This window comes from Rutidosis leptorrhynchoides, chromosome 6 (genome assembly GCF_046630445.1).
Source record: "Rutidosis leptorrhynchoides isolate AG116_Rl617_1_P2 chromosome 6, CSIRO_AGI_Rlap_v1, whole genome shotgun sequence".
NCBI lineage: Eukaryota > Viridiplantae > Streptophyta > Magnoliopsida > Asterales > Asteraceae > Rutidosis > Rutidosis leptorrhynchoides.
This window is the reverse complement of record NC_092338.1, coordinates 4,855,946-4,867,644: the sequence shown is the minus strand read 5'-3', so window position 1 is coordinate 4,867,644 and position 11,699 is coordinate 4,855,946. Positions and strand designations below refer to the sequence as shown.

The 11,699-nt window shown below is 34.6% G+C and overlaps 1 protein-coding gene and 1 non-coding gene across 2 annotated transcripts; both read left to right on the top strand.

Annotated features, from left to right (window-relative positions):
* Window positions 1–1,570: 1,570 nt before the first annotated feature.
* LOC139853245 (protein JINGUBANG-like) lies at window positions 1,571–3,094 on the top strand. The gene has a single exon (XM_071842619.1). The coding sequence runs from the start codon at window positions 1,700–1,702 to the stop codon at window positions 2,996–2,998; it is 1,299 nt and encodes a 432-aa protein (XP_071698720.1). The 5' UTR covers window positions 1,571–1,699; the 3' UTR covers window positions 2,999–3,094.
* Window positions 3,095–8,407: 5,313 nt separating this feature from the next.
* Window positions 8,408–8,480, top strand: TRNAA-CGC (transfer RNA alanine (anticodon CGC)). Its single transcript has one exon. It is a non-coding gene; the product is annotated as a tRNA-Ala (tRNA).
* Window positions 8,481–11,699: the final 3,219 nt, after the last annotated feature.

Genomic DNA, 11,699 nt, shown 5'->3' with positions numbered 1-11,699 from the left:
CTTTTTGAAGTTTTTAGTTTTTAACTTTTATGAAAAAATTTCTATTTAATAAAAAATTTCGTTTGATTAAACGAGCTTAAAGCTCTTAGACAGAAGGAAAAAGATAAAAGCAAAAGCTAAAAGCAAAAGTTACAATTGGTGTATGTATTGTAATCCTCAATTCTATCTTTGATACACGTTTAATTTAGTCATTTCATGTATGAACAATTATGTTTGAATGTTGGTTATCACTTGTTAATGTTTATCTTGTTAAACCAATACCTTAGGATGAGTTTAGAGTTGTTGGTTGGCAACTCTGATCATCACCCGATGGAAGGCACCATTGGACGAGGGACATGGACCATCGGTCGATGGCCAAGGACCATCGTCCGATGGTCATGCAGACTAATATAAATAGAGGTGACGGGTTTCATTGATAGGTTACAAACCCTAATCACTTTTAGCCGTCTCTCTGGTCTCTGCAATCGTCCCTAACACAACCCCAACCGAATAGCAATCCTAGGCATCGATCTAATCTCGTGTAGGTTTGATTCTTCGATCCCGAAGGATTAATCATATTCGGCTCACCTAATCTAGTGTTTCCGTCTCTAGGTTTAGGTTTAACGTTTGATCTAAGGTCTCAAATCGTCAACAGCTACTAGAAGTAGCGCTTAACTTTTAGCCTTTTGTCATTTTACTCTTTATTTAACAGTTCAGCCCCTCTCCCAAACACCAAAATACTGTATCTTTAAAAGGCTAACAGCTACCAGCTATCAGGTAAAAGCTATCAGCTATCAGCTAAAAGCTACCAGCTACAAGCTATCAGCTACCAGTTAGTTTGCCAAACATAACCTAAGTCGTAAATTTTTTTGGATTCGCAGAGGAAACTTCTCTAGCAACGATCACATTGGGTCCTCACTAGTGAGTAAAACCCCTGAGTGACAAGCCCCCAAGCGGCGAGATTAAATCGTAAATTTCAAACCATTTAATTTTATTTATTTATTATATATTTTAGAGTTTTTATTTCAACTAGCTAAATAATTACTCCTTATTGATTACTTGATAGTTGCACCAGAGGCTCCCTCAAAAAGGTTGTTATACCGTACCTTTTGACATAACTATAACTATACTCTAATAGGATTATAAATGAGTCGAGCTACTCGAACTCGACTCATTAAAAGCTCGATTGGAGCCGAGCCTAAACGTGCTCGAGCCTGAGCTTAAACATATTTTAAAGCTCGTTTAGTAAACGAGTCCGAGCTCGAGCTTAATGGGTCGAGTTCGAACAAACTCGTATGCCTAAACGAGCTTTTCCAATACGAATTAATGTCTCCTTTTTTTCACATGAACTATTCGATATCACCTATAGGACAACATTAATGTCTCCTTTTTTTTTTTCTTTTTTTTTTTGCACATGAACTATTGTTCTAATAATTTTGTAAATCTCACATCTAGCACTTTCGATTACGATAATTGAATTGTAAATGCACATTAAGAATAATCTTCAACAGGACACGCGTCATATCTCCTCACCTATATATATAGTACCCCTACTTTTAGCTAACCCATACTCCATCCATATTTCCACATAAAGCTCCTCGATCTATTCTATATACGACTCTTCACCTTCTCATTCATTTTCGATTCATATTCTCATTCGCAAAAACACAGTAGCCTCAATCATTCAATCAAATTAATCTCTTCATTTTAACAAAACAAAATGACAAGAAAAACAATCATTTCTTTAAAAAATGCAACCAATCGAAGACAAAAACTCGCCGTACTTCTTCATAGCTCCGAGCCAAACATATTCATCACAACTGAAAACCAACACGAAAATTCTGAATCCGATAATCGAAGTAGTAACGCCTCATCTCATAGTCGCAACATGTCGTCGAATTCATCTCCGGTGAATCACTTCATGTCACCATTTAACCAAATGTCTTCACCATGGATTAATCTCCATCATGTTAATATTAAGGGGAGTGCTGAAAACACGGGGTTAATCGGATCGTTGGTACTTGAAGAAGGTCATATATATTCGTTAGCTTCATCGGGTGAGTTGTTATACACCGGATCAGATTCGAAAAACATTCGGGTTTTGAAGAATTTGACGGAGTTTTCCGGATTTAACTCGAGTAGTGGATTAGTTAAAGCCATCGTGGTGTCTGGTGATCGTGTATTCACGGGACACCATGATGGCAAAATTAGGATCTGGAAATATTCGGATAAAACAAAAAAGGCTTATAAAAGGGTAGGTAATTTACCTACTACAAAAGATTATATCAAAAGCTCAATGAACCCTAATAATTACATTGAAGTAAGACGAAGTTGTAATGTTCCATGGATAAAACATTACGACGCAGTTGCTTGCATGAATTTAGATGATGAACAAGATTTGTTATATTCGGGGTCATGGGATAAAACCTTAAAAGTTTGGAGACTATCAGATTCCAAGTGTTTAGAATCCATAACAGCCCATGAGGACGCTATAAATAGCGTTGTTACGGGCTTTGATGGGTTAGTTTTCACGGGGTCTGCTGATGGAACCGTGAAGGTTTGGAGAAGGGAATTAGTTGGAAAGAAATGTAAACATATTCTTGTTTACACACTTTTGGATCAAGATAGCGCGGTTACATCTGTGGTATTAAATACCATAAATGCAACCGTGTATGTTGGATCCTCAGATGGGTTGGTAAATTTTTGGGAACGCGATAAACAATTTTTATCCCACGGTGGCATTTTGAGGGGACACAAAATGGCAGTTCTTTGTCTTGCAACAGCTGGAAACTTGTTGTTGAGTGGTTCGGCGGATAAGAGTATATGCGTGTGGCGAAAGGGAATGGGTGGTGTTCATACGTTATTATCAGTTTTGAATGGACATACTGGCCCGGTTAAATGCTTAGCAGTTCAAGAACAAGATGAAGATGATGATAGTGAACGAGAATGGATTGTTTATAGTGGTAGTTTGGATAATTCAGTTAAGCTATGGCGAGTATCTGAAGAGCCACAAATATAGGATTGTGATATAAGGGACGGAGCTTTGTTAAAACCAAAAGGGGCCTGGGCTACCCCACCAATTTTGTACTCCTAGTTACTAGTCGTTCATAATTTTATGGCATTCAATATTGTAATGTTTTCATTTTTACATATATAGTAAGTATAGTTGGAGTTTAAAATTAAAAAAATCAACCACCTATGTATATCAGTTATTTACTCCGTATAATAAAAAAAGTAACACAAAATTTAACTTATATCAACATTTATTCTAGTGTAACATATTTAATAATTGACCCACTGTGTGTATCACATTTTTTGTTATATCATTTTTCATGAATTATAAAGGCACAATTGTAGGTTATGTTTTATTTATCAAGAGAATAATTCAACACTTCGATGAGTTTTGCCCCCTCAATTTTAATATCTAAACTCCGTCCCTGGATATAGTCATTGTAATGTATGAATATTACAAGGAGTTAACTCTTAACATCACGCGCCTTGGTATGGTGGCGCGTGCGCGTTAATCTTTGTCAAGATTTTGAGTTCTGAGTAGCTTGATTGTGATTGGTACAACGAAGATTTAAACGATTGACAAGCCAGAACAAGTTTGATAAGATGGTGATCAAGATCCATGAACAAGATTTTATTTAGTTTTATGAAGAAAAATAATATAAATCGAGTTCATGGTTATTCCGTAATTATATAAAGAGTAAGTTTTAACAAATACATTACGTGTATATTTTGAGGAAAAGTGTACAGTAAATTATGCTTAAGCCGGGTTCGAGAGGTAAAAAAGCGTCTATGGCATTGTTTGATCGTAGTGCTTGTCTGTTGTGTTTGTGTTTCATTCCGTTATGTTTCCTTTTATTTGTCTTAGGCTTTGTAGTTGTTTGGTAGTTCATTTATGTTTGTTTTCTGTGTCGTATGGTTAAGTTTGTTAGTGTTTACGGTTTTTGTTCGTTGTTCCGTGTTTGATTGGTTAGTTTGATTTGTATGGCTCGACTTGCCGTTAGATAGTTTTCAGACTTTTCGATTGCATGTTTTGATCGCTTAATTTCTAGTTAGGCCTGTCGATGTCCCTCGACATTGTCATCTGAATGTGGGTGGGACGAAAATACACGACGTCTCAGGTGGAATTTGAGTGAGAGGTTGTTCGCTCCGGGTGCTCCAAGCTAGAGGCTCGCGATTGTATAAACTTTAGCTGGCAAAAAGCCATTGCTTAATTTTATCATTTATATATATATATAATCAATCATCGTGAATTAGTCCAAAGTAACATATATATAACCATCGATTTTTAAAAACCTGATTACATAATTATTGTTGTATTAGATATCATAAGGAACAATCTCACAAGCATATCAAATAACAAAAACGAATAGAATAAACATTCAATAGGAAAGAACTAAATCAAAGAAAACACGAAATCGTAAATAAGAAACAACATCGAGCGGTCGTCAAACTGATTAGTCAGCAAAGCAATAGGATTATACAAGTGAAAACTGGATCGAGTAAAACGTAAGATAACTTAGAAGAAGACAGTAGTGGAAGGTAATAAAAATAAAAATGGAACATTAATGTATATCCTAATATATAGAAATCGAAAGAGAGGGAAGGTGACTCATCATGTACGTTTGATTTCGTTACAGTTTAACTAATTCTATAATTCCACGAGGAGGTGGAGGTGGAGGTGGAGGTGGAGGCTGATGAAGGACACGTGTAACTAATATGAATGGAAGTCAAAGCAGGTGCTGTAAAATCTCATCTCGGTATGATAAGATAAATGATAGAAATCAATGACCTGATTCAAATGGGTAACCCGATCCAACTTTAGATGTTCAACGGATGAAAAGTTGACACGTGTTGAGAGCTGGAGTGCAAGCTGAAAAAAAGCACAGTCTAAAATCAAATGCGGTTATGCATGGACTATAAAGTCCCGTTTGGCTCACGGAATCCAATGGGATTCCGGCAGAGTTGAAATTGAATTTAAACACGCGTCGTGTCTAAATTCAATTCCAATTCCGCCAGAGTCTCACTAGATTCCGTGAGTCAAACGGGGCCTAAGAAGTCTGGACTAGTTCTAGGACTATATGAAAGTCCCGGGTTGAAAACTAGACAAAAATCAATCTTGAATGGTTCTAAATTAAAAATAAAACTTATACTCAGTATTGGGGTGTTTGTCTTTGCATTTGGAACTTGATTATTTGATTATTACGTTTTCAAATTGTAAATAATCAGTTTATAGTGTTTGACAAGTTAAACAAAAAAAATCAATTATTTTCGATTTGAGAAACACAAAATGTGAAAATGAAAAAACAAGTCACCCCTTACTGCAGCAAAACATGATTATCAGAGTATTACGTTTTTTACTTGTTAATTTAACAAATAATCAGATTTATCAAACACTTATTTGACTGATTATTTGATCATTACATTGTCAAACAGTATAAGCGAATCGAAACACTATTATTTTATGACACGTTTTTGTTGGGAAATTACGGTCTCACTAATTCCCACCACCCAGCCCAACAATAATAGTAAAGAAATAAGAACAATACACAACACAAGATTTAACGTGGAAACTCCAAAACAGGAGAAAAACCACCGGCCCCCAAAGAGAGAAAATACACTATATCACAAATTGTTACAATGATATAGACGACTCTCTTAAGCCAACTACACTCTCCAAAATATTTAACTAATACAACTCTCAAACAAAGGTAAGAAAGAAAAAAATAATCAAATACTTAAAGTGTATTGATTGGTGCGATTTGGAATGAAGACTTAGCCCCTCTTATATAACCAAGTCACTCACCCCTCACATCTTCCTCCCACCAATGTGGGATAAACATATCTTCTACTAGCCAAAATAAACCAACAAATCTCCACCTTTTGGATAGAAGAAGGTAACCATGCTTCCACATTGCAAGGATAACCGATGTAGACGCTTCCTCGACGACAACTTCAAGATCCTCATCTTCATGCCGTTGACATTATCTCCCAAGAGACAAAACTTGCATCTTCATCGAACATTGTCTAAACCGACAATCATTGTCATCACAGACAATCATAACTCTTAACAAGAATTATCATACTCCACCATTAAGAGTATAGCACTTAGAATATCACATTCCAAGCATTTCACCTCGGCACATGTTGTTGAACAACCAGCTGAAACTTTATGGTGCAACTTCCTGTTTGGCTTTCCCTGGAAGTTTCATCAGCTACAACATCAGTTTCCACCACACAACCTGCATCAACGCCAAACCAATGCCCATGTGTAATTGTGGAACCGCTAACGAACATCCCTTTCCACGGTGGCGCGGACACACCATGAGGATGACGTGACTTCAGAGGAATTCGTCACTCTCCGTAACAACGGAGACAATGTTAGCGTCTTTGGAGCCATTTGCCGGATTAGCTCCACCGGGACAATTAACCCTTACATGCCCAGTCTTCCCGCACTTCCAGCATGTCAGATTCTTTCTAGAGTTTCTCTTCTGCCTATCCGAACACAACACTATCGTATCTCCTGATGACGAGACCCCGTTACCTTCCAGTCTTTTCTCCTCGGATAGGAGCTTGCTAGTAACGTCTTCAAACTTCAGAGTTTTCTTCCCATACATCAAAATAGGTTTCATGTGTTCATAAGACGATGATAAAGATAATATCAACCTCAAAGCTTTATCTTCATCATCCGTTTTAACTCCAATAGCCTCCAGTTCTGAAACAATACCGTTAAGAATACTTAGATGATCTGAAATCTTTGAACCCCCATCCATACGCAGAGTATGAAATTGTTCTTTAAGACACAACCGATTTGAGATGCCCTTGCCCTGGTACAACTGCTCTAGTTTAACCCAAAGCTCCTTTGCCGTTGATAACCCGTGCACATTTGCAAGCACGTTCTTTGCAAGACACAAACGAATCGCACTTGCTGCCCTCAAATCCATATCATCCCATTCTTCTTCATCGAACTTACTGCTAGAATCACTGCCAGGAACAAGGGTGGGTTTACCCTTCAAAGCCTTGTGTAAACCGGACTGAATCAACACATCCTTGACTTGAACCTGTCATAAGCCAAAATTGATCATCCCATCAAATTTCTCTACATCAAACCTCATTGGACTGAACTTCGACATCGTATCCGTATCCTATAGACAACACTTTCTCTGATTTTGCTCACGTTTCGAATAGCCAAAAGATGTAGCAGGTAGCCAGGACCCTTTAAATCGGAAATCCACAACTCGCCACTAACAAATCCAACTATTACTACGAATCAGAAAAAATATTGTCTAACCAGATACCCTATACGATCAATAGAACTCGTTTCTGGTGTGGACGATCCACTCCCGTGGCAACCACAGAGCATACTCCGACTCCTATAACCGAGACCCCCGTCAAACCTGACGCTCTGATACCAGTTGTTGGGAAATTACGGTCTCACTAATTCCCACCACCCAGCCCAACAATAATAGTAAAGAAATAAGAACAATACACAACACAAGATTTAACATGGAAACTCCAAAACAGGAGAAAAACCACCGGCCCCCAAAGAGAGAAAATACACTATATCACAAATTGTTACAATGATATAGACGACTCTCTTAAGCCAACTACACTCTCCAAAATATTTAACTAATACAACTCTCAAACAAAGGTAAGAAAGAAAAAAATAATCAAATACTTAAAGTGTATTGATTGGTGCGATTTGGAATGAAGACTTAGCCCCTCTTATATAACCAAGTCACTCACCCCTCACATCTTCCTCCCACCAATGTGGGATAAACATATCTTCTACTAGCCAAAATAAACCAACAGTTTTGATACAACAGATTAGTTGATTCTAATTATTTTAAGCGCATAATCAGTTCTTAAAACGCAAACCCAAACAACCTCTGTATTTTAACTAAAGCTTATATGTAATTTATAGATTCAAATACGTTTATTGAGTTTCATTTCAATCGATCGCCACACCATATACTCACGTTGTTATCTATTAACGACTAAAGAGATAGACATATAGACATATAGACATACTTTTATATATTGTAAGATTATTGCCTGCATTAAAGTTAAAACAGATCATATGTTTTTGTTATAGTTGATAGGTTTTTATTTGTACTTTATAAAAAGTGATTCATAATCATTAAAATTTATAATACGTACTTTTATATTTAAACTATTTACTGAGAAAGGTGACCCGAACACTATCTAAATTATGGTTGATTTACAATGTTCTGTTTTTCTATAAACAAAAAGAAGTAAATAAAGTTTAAGAAACGTTCAACTAGTGTGACATTGTTCACTTTATGTATTAATATTAATAAATACTACGTATTAAATATATTTAAACGAAAAAATATGAGAATAGTTGTGGTACACGTATATTTGAATAAATACCTTATTCGTTAGCAATATCATGTTCGGGGATGTAGCTCATATGGTAGAGCGCTCGCTTCGCATGCGAGAGGCACGGGGTTCGATTCCCCGCATCTCCATTTTTAATCACTTTAATATATTAGTAGGTGAACAATTTCAAATGTAAAAAAAATGAGTTATTTTTTTCACTTAAATATTTTAATAGGTAGACAGTTTCAAATGTAAAAAAAAAAAATAAACAAATAAAAAAACAAAAGCAAAAATGAGTCACTTAAATATATTAATAGGTGAACAATTTCAAATGTAAAAAAAAAAAAAAAAAAAAAAAAGTTCAATTTCTATCGTATAAACAAAACAGGTGGTGAATTAATGAAGTCATGATTATAAAATTCAAGGACTGAAACAATCGAAAGTATCAGATGCATAAACCATAAAATGGCTTTAATGAGTACGTAACGCCTCCAACCATTTCATGAGTAGGTTAGCTGACTCCTGTTCTCAGTTGGGCTCAAGCCACTAAGAATGGCAATGGATCGGATATGGATCGGGTGATATCATATCCACATCTATATACATTTAATTTTTCGTCATCCATATCTATATCCATATCCATTTAATTTCAGTTTTTTCGTCCATATCCATATCCGATGGATTAAGCGGGTTATTAGATATTCATTGAATATTAAATAAAATGTTAATCAAATGACGAATTTATCAATTTAATATAGATTATAACAAATGTAAATATTTAATCTTCATATTTTCGTTGTTGTTAAACATGTTTTGATGGTAATTTGTCGCTAATTGTGAATTTAATTAAGCAAAATACGTTATAATATAAGTAAATATACGTTTAAACTAATTTAAATATGTAACTTTGAATATTGTTACTAACAATTTAATAATTGTGACTATCACAACCCTTATTCTCGTTACTAATTTAAGAATTTATAGATTATATTTATATGTATACCGATATGTAGATGTATATTGATGTGCGAGCGGAGGTGTACGAAATATACTATTATTTTTAATACGAAATACGGAAAAATTTACAAGTTTTAATTATTTATATAGATGGGATATACCTGAACCTTGCTACAACACTTATAGGCAGTGTACCTAATCGTAGAGTAGTGTAGTTTTTAGTAAGTCCGGTTCGTTCCACAGGGAGCTGGTTGATTACGTACTATATTTTTAACATATATATATATATATATATATATATATATATATATATATATATATATATATATATATATATATATATATATATACACACACACACACACACACACATACATATAAGTGTTTATTATTATTATAAAGGGGGTTTTACCGTTTAATGATCGGTTTGTCGATTTTATATTTTAAGCGTAAAGATAAATGACAATAATTAAAGTGCATAAAATAAATAACGATAAATGAATGACGATAAATAAAAGTACGATGAGATATGAAATAAAATAATTATGCTTATTTAAACTTTCGTAATCATGATGTTTGACGTTTTGATTTTAATTAATTGTCACCCGGGTTAATTGTCCTTTGTCCTAGATTTATTTGATACCTATCTGGTTTTTGTCCATAATAGTCCATCAGTCATAATTATAAAATGCTCGTCAAATTAACCTTATACCCGAAGTCGAATATTCCAACTAATTAGGGATTTAGACTGTAACAAGGTTTTAATACTTTGTTAATAATTACACCAGGTTATCGACTGCGTGTAATCCAAAGTTTTAATACTTTGTTAACAATTACACCAATTACCCTTGTATGTAATCCACCCCTGTTTTAATTAGTCCATGATATATTAATTTATTCACTTGGCCAAAATGAATAATCAATTACCCAAACTCAATTGATTAATTAAATGATTGTAAAAGATGTCGTATAAACGTCACTAAATAGGACATTCATAATCATTTAATAATTATTAGATTAACTAATTTGAAAATAGGTTCGACAGATTCCAATGAGTTGTCATTCGATTAGACAATACCACCCATCTATTAATAGTCAATAGTCCAATGTCCACAAGTGTCGGTCTTTTGTCCAAACCTTAATTATGGTACAAAATCCAATAACCCCGTCTTAATATTTAGTCCAACATCACGATTACTTCGACTTAAATAAGCATAATAATAACTTAGTTACGAGACATTAATTTAAATAGGAAGAACATAGCTTACAGTGGTTATTAATAGCGTAGCGTTACACGGACAGAGTTCCGACTTTAAAACCCGTAAAACATTTCTTACAATAACCTTATTATTATTAACTTAAAATTAAAATTATAATTATAAAATATAAATATAAATATAAACTGAGAGAAAGTAAGAAAGTGTGAAGGTGCACTCTCATTCGGCCAGAATTCGTTGGTATTTATAGAGTTGGCCAGCATTTGATACCCATGCGATCGCATGGTTTTCCTTCTTCCTGGCCATGCGATCGGCCATCGCATGGCCGCCTAGTACAGCATCCTTTGAGTTTAAAACGTGGGCTGCTAGATTTAAATATTATATAATATAATTTTATATAATTATATATATATTATGTTATATTCTTGTGCATAGTAGACTTGTAATTTCAGGTCCGTTGAGTTGTACGTTAATGCTCGATTTATGTCTCGGTTCCGAATTTTTGAACGCCTTTTCGTATGCTTAGATATCTTGTACTTTGCGTTCTGCGACTTGTACTCTTGTCAATATTTAGACGTTAATCATCAATAAATTGAACCACTTGGATTGTATCTTGTATATTTGAGCTTTTTGGTCATTTGCGTCTTCAAATCGTCGTTTCTGTCTTCTGTCTTCACATTTATTTATTTAAACGAATATTACTTGTAAATAGAACAATTGCAACTAAAAGCTTGTCTTTATGGAAGGATAATGCTATGAAATATATGTTCTTTTTTAGCATTATCAAATATCCCCACACTTGAACGTTGCTTGTCCTCAAGCAATACAGAACTTGAAATAAAACAAACTTCACTCGAATCACTTTTTTGTTCTCACACTTTATACATCAGTGATTTTGATACGGCGGTATAAACAATGATAGTAACGATGTGGTTTACAGTCTCACATGACTATGAAAATTTAGATCCTTTATGGAAATTGGATCTTTATGAAAACATTTGATCTTTTGAAAATTCAAGCTAGATTTTAACCTAGACAAGTTTTCCGAAATAACCCTTCACCGGTTTTTGCAAAATATTTTTGTGGGTTTTGTGAGTTTCAGATTTTAAAATTTTAGCTCAAAACTTGCGGTTTTGTATCACCCACTTGCTAACCTTGTATTAGGAAAGCACACGTCCAGTTTACTTGCTCTGT

Excerpts from the sequence above, each read along its gene's own strand:
- LOC139853245 (XM_071842619.1), top strand. The coding sequence starts at position 1,700 with ATGACAAGAAAAACAATCATTTCTTTAAAAAATGCAACCAATCGAAGA.